The sequence below is a fragment of the Panthera tigris genome, chromosome A1 (assembly GCF_018350195.1).
Source record: "Panthera tigris isolate Pti1 chromosome A1, P.tigris_Pti1_mat1.1, whole genome shotgun sequence".
Classification (NCBI taxonomy): Eukaryota; Metazoa; Chordata; class Mammalia; order Carnivora; family Felidae; genus Panthera; species Panthera tigris.
This window is the reverse complement of record NC_056660.1, coordinates 232,371,641-232,384,635: the sequence shown is the minus strand read 5'-3', so window position 1 is coordinate 232,384,635 and position 12,995 is coordinate 232,371,641. Positions and strand designations below refer to the sequence as shown.

General features: G+C 42.0%; 1 protein-coding gene and 1 pseudogene across 8 annotated transcripts in view; one reads left to right on the top strand and one right to left on the bottom strand.

The window, feature by feature from the left end:
• ADCY2 (adenylate cyclase 2) overlaps window positions 1–12,995 on the top strand; it is a 412,965-nt gene that overhangs the window by 275,628 nt on the left and 124,342 nt on the right. For all 8 annotated transcript variants that reach the window (XR_006221652.1, XM_042997735.1, XM_042997720.1 and 5 more), the window contains exons 5-6: window positions 4,874–5,022; window positions 8,253–8,364. Coding sequence is in view for 7 of the 8 variants with exons in the window: in XM_042997735.1 (XP_042853669.1) it covers window positions 4,874–5,022; window positions 8,253–8,364 (261 nt within the window). In the remaining variant the exon portion in view is untranslated. The remainder of the gene's footprint in view (window positions 1–4,873; window positions 5,023–8,252; window positions 8,365–12,995) is intronic.
• Window positions 2,248–2,575, bottom strand: LOC107180415 (annotated as a pseudogene).

Below are 12,995 nucleotides of genomic sequence, written 5' to 3'. Positions count from 1 at the left end.
GCCATCATCGTAAGATAGTAGAGCAGAACTCAATAAATTGAGCATTATGACCTGATAACTTTAAAAAAAAAATTTTTAACATTTATTTATTTTTGAGACAGACAGAGACAGAGTGCGAGCAGGGGAGGGGCAGAGAGAGAGGGAGACTCAGAACCCGAAGCAGGCTCCAGGCTCCGAGCTGTCGGCACAGAGCCCGATGCAGGGCTCGAACTCACGAACCGTGAGATCATGACCTAAACCGAAGTCAGCCGCCCAACCGACGGAGCCACCCAGGTGCTCCTGAGGTGGTAACTTTTGTTTTTTCATAGCCTTCAAGTCCCCCATCACCCATCACAAAGAATACACACTTGGTTCTAATGTAATTAAGCGAATCTCCAGACATGTCTGTGGACACACAGATTCCACTGGGATTTCATAAAAGATAGCCTAGGTCCAGATTTATAATCTGTTAAAATTGTTTTTGAGTTTATTTACTTATTTTGAGAGAAAGAGCATAGCAGAGGAGAGGCAGAGAGAAGGAGAGACAGAATCCCAAGCAGGCTGCGTGCTGTCAGTGCAGAGCCCGACGTGGGGCATAAACTCACGAACCTTGACGTCATGACCTGAGCTGAGATCAAGAGTTGGACGCTTAACCGACTGAGCCACCCAGGTGCCCCGATTTACAATCTGTTATATTGTACAAGCTAACATTCCTTCCTACTGTTTTAGAAGTTGACAAATGTACAGTCTGTGTCTGCTTGCTGTGATCATGACAGAGATTTGATGGCATCTTGGAACCACATGCCTCCCTTTGCTTCCACCCAGGGCTGCTCTGTTCATGTCTGTAGAGTATGAGCAGACAGGCCTCTTGATTATTTCTGATGGCCATTTCACGTGTCCCTCACTGGCCTTCCCCTATTTGTTGACATAGATTTTTAACATAATGACTCCTTTGTGAGTATCTATTTTCATGTCATTAGTAGTTGCCTGGGCTTCTGAGCTCCAAATGGCTCCTTTTTCTCTGGGGCTACCTGTTTCTTTACTCAACCAAAATATTACTTGCTTTTTTTATTCCTTTATTGAATTCAACATTTTGCAACCCTCTGGTGTTGTTTATCCTGGCCCCTGGCTGCCCGCTGAGATGCCTCACGCAGTCAGACATGGTTTCTGCTCTTGCAACGTTTTGCTTAGGTCCAGAATTTCTTCACTTTAAACTAACATGATGCTGCTGTATTGTTAGATCCTTAGGGAAAGTTGGGGAGTAACAGAAGGGAATTTGAGCTTAGGATAGGAATCGTATCAGAATGTAGTTTCAAGTGGTTATCAGTGCTCAGCCATTTCCCAACACGGGGGCACTTGGAATGTGCTCTTTTTCCTTGGGTGCAGCCTGTTCCTACGAAACTGGGGTCCCTCCTCACCCTACATGACCTGTCCAGTCCTTCCCTCCATTCCCTGGGCCCATAACCACAGTGTGAAAGTCTACCAGACAGGAGAACCCAAAGCAATCACTACCTTCTTTTGCAGAATAGTTAAGGTTTCCTTTGTGTGAGCATCAGTGATCTCGACTTTGCCTGGGCCTGGGAAAAATTTTTGTGATCAAGAAAGTCTTTAATATGAGCACTGACTACCTGGGTCCCCAGGTCCCCAGGTCCCCACGGTCATCACTGACAGTGAACAGAAGCTTCAAAATTAGATTTTTCTTTGATGTATCCCAGATAAAATGCATGGCAGGTCATTCATTCATTCAACAAATAACTACAGAGCAAATACTCCTTTCCAGGAATTCTTCTAAGAATTGAGCAATAAAGCAACATACGAGGTCTCCCTTCACTTACCTTTATGTCACCAGTCTCTGTGAATGGGAGGAACCACACTCAAGCATGCATCTCCAGTGTCCACAGCAAACACTATTACTTCCTCTCTCAAAAAAAATTTTTTTTTCTCTAAAATGTATGTGGACTTCTCCATCCTTTCCCCAAAGACTGAAGTATCTATGAAGTCTATCATTTTGGTATTAAGTTATACCAGCTTTCTTTTCATTAAGGTTTTCATGATTTATCTTTTTTTTTGTATATTTTCTTATTTTCTGAATTTCTGCATTCTTATATTTAAGGTGTACTACTGGAATAGTTAGAATTACATTTTGCCTTTTTTTTTTTAAATCCAGTCTGGACAGTATTAGTCAAGTAATTGGAATATTTAGTTCATTTATATTTCTTTTTATAAGAGAACAAATCTACACCTTTCTTTATTTACTTTTCAGTTCGTTTAAATCCTTGGAGGGTACAGCATCACACGGATTCTGTGACCAATGGCTTTAGCAGGAAGGTTGCTCCGGAATTTGGCACGAACCGTGCCAGTGTTTCCATGAGCATGAGTTACTTTTCCCCAGGTTTCTCTGCTTTTGTTCAGTTTGCCACCAGGAGTCACTGTGTTGTTCTTTGCTTTGTACATATCAGCACATCTCTTGCCTAGACTGAATTTCATTTCGAGCACAAACACCTTCAATTTTAAGAAGATTAGGGTGCCCCCTCTGGTTCTGGAGACCCCACTTACAGCCAGCAAAAATGGCTTTGGATCAGAGCCTTCCAGACATATTTGTCATTTCAGGAGTCCTGTTCCCAGCAGGTTCCAAGATGGCGGGAAAAGCTAGTTCGTTTACATTTAATGTAATTTCTGATATAACAGACCATTTTATGACTTATTTTCTGCTTGTTTCACCTGTTTTAAGTTTTCTTTGACTCTTCATTATGACTTATTTTGAATAAATAAGAATTCCTTTCTCATTTTTACTGTTAGCCTATTAGTCATACATTCTTTCACTGTTTGTGGCTAATGTGGAACTCGCATCCATTCTTCACTTACTGTCGTCTAGTATAAACTGCTACCTGTGCCACTTCCCATACAATCCTAGGACCTCAGAACATGTTAACTCCACTACTGCCATTTCACTTTTAGTGTTAATGCCATTGTGGATTTCATTCCTGTTACATTTTAGATGACCCGAGACATTATCCTCATTATTTTGCACAATTAATATTAATTTATATTTCCCAGATGTATATATGGACATTTAGCTTATTAAAAACTTTTGATTTCTCCATTTTATGAATTTAAATGGAATCATCAAGAAGAATTTAACAAAAGTAAGAACATAATTATTAAATAAAAGATGTCTTCTTAATCTCTTAAGTACCAATAAAATTCTCTTTGGCATGTCAGGGCCAGCACGTAGGTTATGACAGCTGTTAGCACTTTGCCCTCTACCTAACTGCCTCTTTTTGCAAGGAGATTGGTAACACTAATCAGATAGGGGCGGTGTTTTGACTCATTTTTTTCACATGAATAGCGGGTCCTCCTGGACTATTCGTTTCCCTTCTGTTTCCCAGATCTCAGGCATGCGGCTTCCTTCAAACACCAGCCTGTTCCTCTGGCCTCATCTGATGGCAAGGGTACTGTGGGTGGGCTCCCTGCTGGAGTATGAACAACATGATATCACGGATGTTGACTCCGTCTTCTTTGCGTCTACCATTAGAGCTTACCATGGGGTCTGGCACTTAATAGGCAATGATGGATGTTTTCTGAATGGGTGAATAAATTGATGAATGGCTGAACAAATGAGCAGCACTCAGTTATGCCAGTGTCTGGTGAAGCACTCTACCAGGCACTGAGATCCCCACCATAGGTGCCCACTCGGCCTCCTTCTGGCTTTGCACCTGTTTTTAACTGGAGCAGGCTGGGGGCGGGCTATAGTGGGGGTCTTCTCATGTGCATCAGGATGTACTCCTGGCCTTTCCTCTGCTCCTTCGGTGGATGTTCCCAGCAGCCACCAAAATGATGTGCCCTGGGGGATGGCCCAGAGAGGGACACCAACCCTGTAAACCTGGGAGCAAAGCCCAGCTTCCCCTGCCCTCCCCCACTATTTTTTCACCACTTTGTCCAAAGGAAAAAAAAAATTAAGAAAGAAACAAGAGACAGAAACTGTGCAAGATAGAGAAAAGATTTCATTCAACAAATGTTTTTTAAACCAACACCAAATATCAGTTGCCAAATGCACAATACGTAAAGAGTGTGGCATTTTCTACTATAAATTAATGTTTAAAATTATTAAGGATGAGCATAAACGTTCAAAGAATGCTCTTCTATGATACTTTCTTCCAAAAATATTGCATATTTTCGTTGAAGAGAGTGGGGAAAAAATGCCACTCTAACTACAACAAGTACATTTTCAAATAAGTGTAATATTATATGCTATTGTTTACTGTACTTAAAGACCAAAAACACAAGAAAGGCTCCTACTTGATCATTTCTGTGTGCTCCTCCCCCTGTAGTCTCTTGTACATGACATTTTACAGATGCTATTTCTGAATCCATCTTTATGATAGTTTAGAATCGCTAAAGGGGATTGGATGGTCATCACAGAGGAAATGAGATATTTGAAAATATTTGACTATCTCATTTAGGAAATGTGGAGTATTTGTTGACTTTCTGAAATGCAATAAAGCTTGTACTTTATCTCTCAAATGAACAGGCAGGCGAAAATGAGTGTTTTCTATCTCAGGCTGACCGTTGGTTTCTGGCATTTTTATATCATTTCTGCTTTACTACTTTAAAATCAAAGTAGATAAATAATACCCTTGGAGGAAATAACTTTGCCTTCCTTTATTCCCCACTCTGAAGAACACATACTCAGAACTCAATAAATAATACAACACACTCTGACCTTAGAAATTTTGATTTTTTTTCAACATGTATTTCTACACTCCATATGGTAACTTGTTGGACAGAGTCCTCGGATTGGCCCCACTGTAGATCGGCGGTGATTTCCAATATCACTGGGATGTTACCTTAATGATTTGAAATCTCTCGGTCTTTCTCCCACGCCTCGTTTCAGGAGCGTCTCCTGCTGTCTCTGTTGCCGGCTCACATAGCCATGGAGATGAAAGCTGAGATCATCCAGAGGCTGCAGGGCCCCAAAGCCGGCCAAATGGAAAACACAAACAACTTTCACAACCTGTATGTCAAGCGACATACCAATGTGAGGTATGTATGTCCCTCTGTCCCCGCTCCTCAGTGAGTCTGGGGAGCCATTCACCAGACGGGGGACATTTTCACCTGGGAGCTCGTGTCTTCCCAAGTCCTATCTCTGCTGAAACTGTTAACACGATTCCACCCACCCTTCTGCTGCCTCTTGGGTTCTTCACATGAAGAGAAGAAAATAGAATCTTCTTCATGGTATTAGATTGTGTTGTCCATCATGGCCCTGCTTTCTATGGCTGACCTTCCTTCCCAAGAGAGAGAGGTGGTTTCTGGAGTGCTTATTCTAGGAAGCTCATGGTCAGATCTCATGGCATCCCCAGAGCCCAGCACACTCAGCAGATTGAAGAGAGAAGGTAGGGTCAGTGGGCTCTTGATAGAAGAACCGATTCCTCAAGATGAGCTTGGCAGGGTCAGGGCCTCAGTGAAGCTAGCATTTCCTGTCCATCAGGAACGATGGGCTTCTGGGGTGTGACCAACCAGTGACCAGTATCACAGGGGACTGATAGGCACCTTAATTCATTGATGGTGAAAGTTCCTGCTTTCCAAGTCTCCCATAGTCTGTCCCGTCTCTTCCTGGGGAGCCATTCCTGAAATCACAGTACTTGGAAAACCAGCATGATACCGGCATAGGATTGAGGTCCAGAAGGAGAACCGTGAGAGGCCTCCTTCTCCCCTAGCTCCAGAGAGGAGCAGTGCAGGCTCTCACTTCAGCATGGGGAGGGGGTTTCCTCCCATGCTTCCCATCTCCCAACTGCAGGACACAACCCTTCCAGACATGGGTGCCCGGTCCCTCACTCCTCTCTGACTCCCCTCGCCCCCGTTCCTCATACAAAAAGCCTTTGGGCTTTGTCCTTACATCCATTCAACTATATTGCAGTGATGCTTTTTATTCTCACCAGGTTATCTCCATAAGTACCTCGTGCATCTGTTCTCATTCATTCATTCCACCTTCATGTTATCACCCACCCTGTTCAATAGTTCAAGAACAACAACCACAGACACATCTACAATTTGCTGGGCATTGACGAATTGCCTTTTGCTCTCAAGCCCAGACCCTTTCTGGTGCATGATGCTGGCTTCCAGTCTAGTGGCCTCAAGTCAATGATTTTTGAAGTTCATTATTAAGAAACATACTTAACTGTAATTGAAACACACAGCTAAGACAAATCTCAGTTTGACCTCAGAATTTAGGATAGGTGCGTAGAGCTAGTGTTGAACGTGGCCCAAGCATGCACAGAGCTAAGTGTATGATGAGAAATGCATCTGGGGACGGGAATCACAGAAAAAAGTTACATATCAGTAGGAACTAAGGAAGCATTGGATAAATGAAGAATCAGAGGTAAAAAAAATTTTTTTTAAGTCCTTAGCATTTTGAGAGATTAAAAAAAATAGATGTATTTCAAGAACATTCACACATGTTAAGGAGTAAGATTATTTAAAACACTGGCCTGCCTTCAGGTTTTTAAGTGTTTCACCTAAAGAATTAAAGGAAAAAACATTCTCACACTATCTAACAAGGTGTATTAACACTAGAAATTGCCCTTTCCAGACTTAGCTGTCCAAAAATCAGCAATGTCTCTCCTATCTCAGGAAATACTTCTAAGTCACACATGGAGTATTTAAAACATGTGAAGATAAATGCAGCTGTGTCTAAACAGGGTCCCAGAACATCTTTAAGTACCTGTGATACAATCCAGGAACAGAGAGACCTGTAAAAATGAGTGGCCATGCCACCAACCTCAGGCAGTTGATGAAGGCTCCCATGCTGTGTTAGTTAGCAGTTTCTACGTAACAGAGTATCCCCCAGACCTCGTGGTGTAAAACATCAATAGACACCATCTCACAGTTTCTGTTTGTCAGACTTTGAGAGCAACTTAGCCCGGTGGTTCTGCCTTACACTCTTTTGTGAGGATTCAGTCCTGCCGTTGGGCAGGCTGCTGGGGGCGGAGGGGATCTGCCTCCGAGGTGGCCCCTCAGATAATTTGCAGTTGATCCCAACTGTTGGCTGGAGGCCTCAGTTCCTCATCCCTGGGCCTGTTCATAGGTTGCTTGAGCGCTCTTACAACACGAAAGCTCACTTCCCCAGAGCAAGGGATCCAAGAGAGAGTCAGGGGGAAACTTTTATGTTCTAGCCTTTGGAAGCCATTTCTCGAATTTCTGCAGCATCCTTTTGATGACGCAGGTCACCCCTATGCGAGTCCCTGTGTGTGGGAGGGACAGTACAAGAATGTAAGTACCAGGAAGTGAGGCTCGCTGGCGCCATCTTGGAAGCTGACTACCACACTGTGGAGGCCAAGGGTCGGCGAAGCAGCTTGAGGAGGTGCCTTCAGAGATTGTCTGGGACACGTTTGCAGTGTTGGATTCCATTTAAATTTATAAAGGATAGTCGGGACGCTTAAGTAACTTAAATAAATAAAACTTAAAAAAAATGTAAAAGCGTACATAAATGGCACGGAGTACAAATTATTTTCATAAGAAATGTGAAAACGTATGGCTTTTTCATCCTGGACGGGCCAGACATAAGCAAAGAGGCAGACATGATATGTGGATATTACAGAGAGTCCAGGTGATACCGGAGGGTTTTTTAATTTTTTTAAATGAGAATTGTTCGTCTTGTCCACAGTAAAGATCAGTTAACTTTTAGTTCTGCTTCAGCCATTCATTCAACAAAATGTTTCTTCTCTGTTAATACATACTAGCTCTTTACTCCCTAATGATGATGATGATAATGTTAATAATAATGAGGAGGAGAGGAATTTATAGATATGAGGGTCGCGGCTATCCGTTGCTTCCCAAATCCTGAATCTCAAACTGCCAGCAGGAATTTTAGACTTCTTTCTCAGGCCCTTATACAAGCAAACAGAAGCATACTCCATTGATAATCTGAATCAGGCCAGTGTAATGAACTCTCAGGGCGAACATCTCATGAACCAGGGAGGGAGGGTGGGACTGGCCATGAAGGAATAAAGTCCGAATGGACTAGAATGGACAAAGTGTGCCATGTGACTTTTTCTTCTCCCATTTTAGTTATAAAAACTCAGCATCAAAGAAAACATTTTTAATGGGAAAGTTTGGCAAAATGTGTATGAATTTCCTATGTGGGGAGATGCCGTTTTTCTTGCAAAATATAAATGTAGATGTTAAATAAAGGTATATACTGTTTTAATGGACAAAAGTATCATTACTTCTTAACAAGTATGAACCTGCACACGCTGCCCCCCTTCCTCCCACAGTATCCTGTACGCAGACATCGTTGGCTTCACCCGGTTGGCCAGTGACTGCTCCCCAGGAGAACTGGTCCACATGCTGAACGAGCTCTTTGGAAAGTTCGATCAAATTGCAAAGGTGAGTGTTAGTGAGTCCCTTCCAGTTGGAGGCTTTATAAAATCTTGGCTCACTTTTTCTCTGGTCCCTTGTCAACCTTTGGCTTTTGCGTAAAGCACTATTTAGGAATGGTGTTTATATACATTCATTGGGTATACTTGCCATTGGGCCCTGATGAGCCTCGGCCCTTTCTTGGGGATGAGAAACGTTGTAGCACAGAATTAGCAGGTTTGCATCTATATTTAAAACTTCTGCTTATACAGAACTCAACACACATATAGTAAATGTGTTCAAGATGGTAAGATTTAAGATGCACATCCCTCTGCCCGGTGCTGTTCTAGGCTTCTCTTTTTAGGCATTTCGATGTCAGGAGTTGGAAACGTGATTGCCTCTCATCCAGTTGTAACCCGGCCAGTTGTAATTCATGTAGCCAGCACTCTGGAAGAACCCCTAGAATAAATAGGATGCCTGTTTTCCACCTAAGCCCTTTATTTACTGCTGTTTCACTCATATCCATTAACCCTTGTGCCCCTTGAACAGAAATGTAAGTTCACTATTTGCCATTCATTTGCTCGTGGATGGGAAATTTCACCGAGAGGAAATGGCGGCAGGTAATCTGGAATCCACACTACAACTCGTGTATCTGCTGGAACCATTAGGGTTCCTTGTGGGAAGAGCGATAAACACTTTTTTCTTCCTTGCTAGCCCTTTACTTCCATCTCATAACACATTACTGGTCAGCCTCATTCTCTCTTGGAATTGTTTCCAGCAAAAAAGACTTCATTATGCTTATTGAAATGAATTATTTATAGAGGGAAGACAGAATTGGTCCCAAATTTAGTTCGCTGCAAGATTCACCTCACTTTTAAACCGTACAGAACATTCCACCCAAGCTTCTTTGGAATAAATGTGGCGTGTTGATGTTCACAGAGTCACTCCTGGGTCAGGCTCCCCAGGAGATGCCTTATGCTGCCTGCCTGGGCATGGTGGATCTCCCTGGGGATTTTAAAAAATCAGAGTGTAGCACTGCTTTCTTCCTTTACCAAACCAAAGGAAAAAGTTGAGTTTTTTTGGATACTTTTTTTTTTTTTATAAACTTTTTTATGTTTACTCATTTTTCAGAGAGAGACACAGCACAAGCAGGGGAGGAACAGAGAGAGAGGGAGACACAGAATCCCAAGCAGGCTCCAGGCCCCGAGCTGTCCGCACAGAGCGCAGTGCGGGGCTCGAATCCATGAGATCATGACCTGAGCCAAAGTCGGACACTTAACCAGCCAAGACACCCAGGTGCCCCTGGATGCTCATTTTTTAGAAGATTGTTTAAAACATAAATAATGTCTTAAAAGTTTGAATTCATAAAAGATCATTTTTGTCACATTAGGAAGAAACATGCCAGTCTGGGTGGGTGATAACATTACTCCAGTGTTAACATGGCATTCTTCCTCTGTGCAAGTCTCAGTGTCAGTATCTCCCCTTTTTATAAGGACACCAATCATAGTGGATTAGTGGCCCACCCAACTCCTGTAATGCCTCCTCTTAATTAGTTTTATCTGTAATGAGGTCAAGTTCAGAGGTACCAGGTGTTAGAACTTCAACATACGAATTTAGGGAAGACAAAACTCATTGCTCATAACAGAAGTACTTACTGTGACTTCCTGTTCCTCTCTGATGATTTTAACAAAGGAATGTCCAGGCAATACCAGGGTACAGCCTAGGATGGCTTGGTGCATCCACTGTTGGTCACAGAGGGAGCATGTTTTGGGTACCAGTTCATGCCTCGTGGTTAAATAACTTGGAGGTGGCCAGCATCGTAAGCAAATGGCTCAATCAACTGAGTGAATTCTACATAAAGCACATAACTGAACTAAGGAACTCCAAATCATGGGTCATTGACTGTTACTTTTTAAAACATTTTAACCACTTTCTTGAGGTATAATTGACATACTACCAAAAACTATACATATTTAATATGTGACATGTAATGAGCCTGGGGATAAGCATACACCTGTGAAACCATCACCACAGTCTATGCCATTCACAACCCCACCACATACAAAAGTCTCCTTTTGCCCTCCTTATTTCTGATCGATGATGATGTGCTTAAAACACTTAACGTAAGTTCTGCCTTCTTAGCACAGGTTTAAGTTTACAGCCCAGTATCGTTAACTATAGACACCATGCTATACAGTAGATCCCTAGCACTTACTCATCTTATGTAACAAAACCTGTACCCTGGGCGCCTGGGTGGCTCGGTCGGTTGGGCGTCCGACTTCGGCTCAGGTCATGATCTCACGGTCTGTGGGTTCGAGCCCCGCATCGGGCTCTGGGCTGACAGCTCGGAGCCCGGAGCCTGCTTCGGATTCTGGGTCTCCCTCTCTCTCTGCCCCTACCCCGCTTGTGCGCTATCTCTTTCTCTCAAAAATGAATAAGTGGAAAAAAAAATTGACAAAAACTGCGTACCCTATGACTGACACCATCCTATTTTCTCCTTCCCCTCGGCCCGGCAACCACCTTTCTCCTCTCTACTTTTGTGAACTTGACTATCCTAGATCCCTCATACAAGTGAGATCATGCCCTATCTACCCTCTGGATATCCTAAATAAAGTCAGGCTTATTTCACTTAGCAAGATGAGTTAAAAGGCACATGAAAAGGACCAGACACAACGACTAATTTGGATTTATTCTTGGGATGCAAGGATGGTTCAACACACAAATCAATCAGCACGATAGACCACGTTAACAGAATGAAGGATAAAAATTACAGGATCATCTCAATAGATGCAGAAAATGCCCTTGATAAAATTAAACACCCTCTCATGATAAAAACTTAACTAGAGGCACCTGGGTGGCTCGGTCGGGATAAGCGTCTGACTCTTGACTTCAGCTCAGGACATGCTATCGTGGTTCGTGAGATTGAGCCACGCATCAGGCTCTGCACTGATAAGTGTGGAGCCTGCTTGGGATTCTCTCCCTCTCTCTCTCAGTCCCTCCCCAACTCATGCATGTTCTCCTTCTCTCAAACTAAATAAATAAACATTTTTTAAAAAAACCTCTTAACTAATAACGTATAGAAGAAACTCACCTCAACACAATAAAGCCACGTATGAAAGCCTGTGGCTAACTTTATACTCAATGGAGGAGAACTGATAGCTTTTCTTCCAAGATTGGGAACATGGCAAGGATGTCTGCTGTCACCACTTCTGTTCACCATAGTACCGGAAGTCCTGGCCAGACCAATTAGGCAAGAAAAAGAAATAAAAGGCACCCAAATCAGAAAGGAAGAAGTAAAATTATCTGTTCCCATTGTATGACCTTGTGTACAGGAAACCCTTAAATGTCCACAAAATCTGTTAGAGCTTATAGACGAGTTTGGTAAAGTTGCAGGATACAAAATCAGTGTACAAAAATGAGTTCCATTCCTTTATGCTGATAGTGAAGTGTCTGAGAAGGAAATGAAGAAAATAGTCCCGTTTACATTCGCATCAAAAAGAATAAAATACATAGGAATAAACTGAGCCAAGCAGGTGGGTGACCTGTACGCTGAAAACTATAAAACATGGAGGAAAAAAGAAATCTAAAATGACAGATAAATAGAATGACATTTCATGTTCAAGGGTTGGAAGAACTAATGTTGCTAAAACGTCCTTCCTACCCACAGCATCTCCAGATTCAACACAATTCCTATAAAAATCCCAGGGGCGTCTCTTACAGAAACAGGAAAACAATCTAAAATTCATATCGAACCACAAAAGACCCCAAAGAGCCAAAGCACTTTTAAGCAAGAAGAACAAAGCTGGAGGCATCACATTTCGTGTTTTCAAAATGTATTGTGAAGATACAGAATCCAAGCAGTAGGATACTGGCATTAAAAACAGACATACAGGGGGGCCTGGGTGGCTCAGTCGGTTGAGCATCTGACTTCAGCTCAGGTCATGATCTCACGCTTCGTGGGTTCGAGCCCCGCATCGGGCTCTGTGCTGGCAGCTCAGAGTCTGGAGCCTGCTTTGGATTCTGTGTCTCCCTCTCTCTCTGCCCCTCCCCTGCTTATGCTCTGTCTCTCTCTCCAAAAAAAAAAAAATTAAATAAATAAATAAATAAATAAATAAATAAGTCATTTAAAAAAAGATATGCAGCCCAATGGAAGAGAATCAAGAGCCCAGAAATAAATAAACAAACATATTTGATTAAACTTATCAAAGATAAGTTATATCATATATATATATATGTATATATATATATATATACATACATATATATATGTATATATATATGTAGTCAACTGAATATGCAGTCAACTGATCTTTGATAAGGATGCCAAGAATTCACTTTTATTAAACTTGGTGTTTTCAAGATTCAGGATACGTATTTAGGAATATGAGACAGAAGCCCTATTAATACATAATTGCTTGCCTTTTTATTACTTAATGATATTTGTAATCAGAAATTACCAAGCTCCATAGAAAAGTATGAAAATATGCCCTAACTTGTGCACTCTCTATCAGACAGGGAAAGAAATACGAAGAATCTTCAAGAAACCTAACACCTACTTGAGAACAAGAAAATGTTATGTTCATTTTTATTATTTCAGATTTGTTCAGTTTATATGTAAGCCTGTGTTAGTGTTACGAAAGAAAAAAAAAACTGTGTTTGGC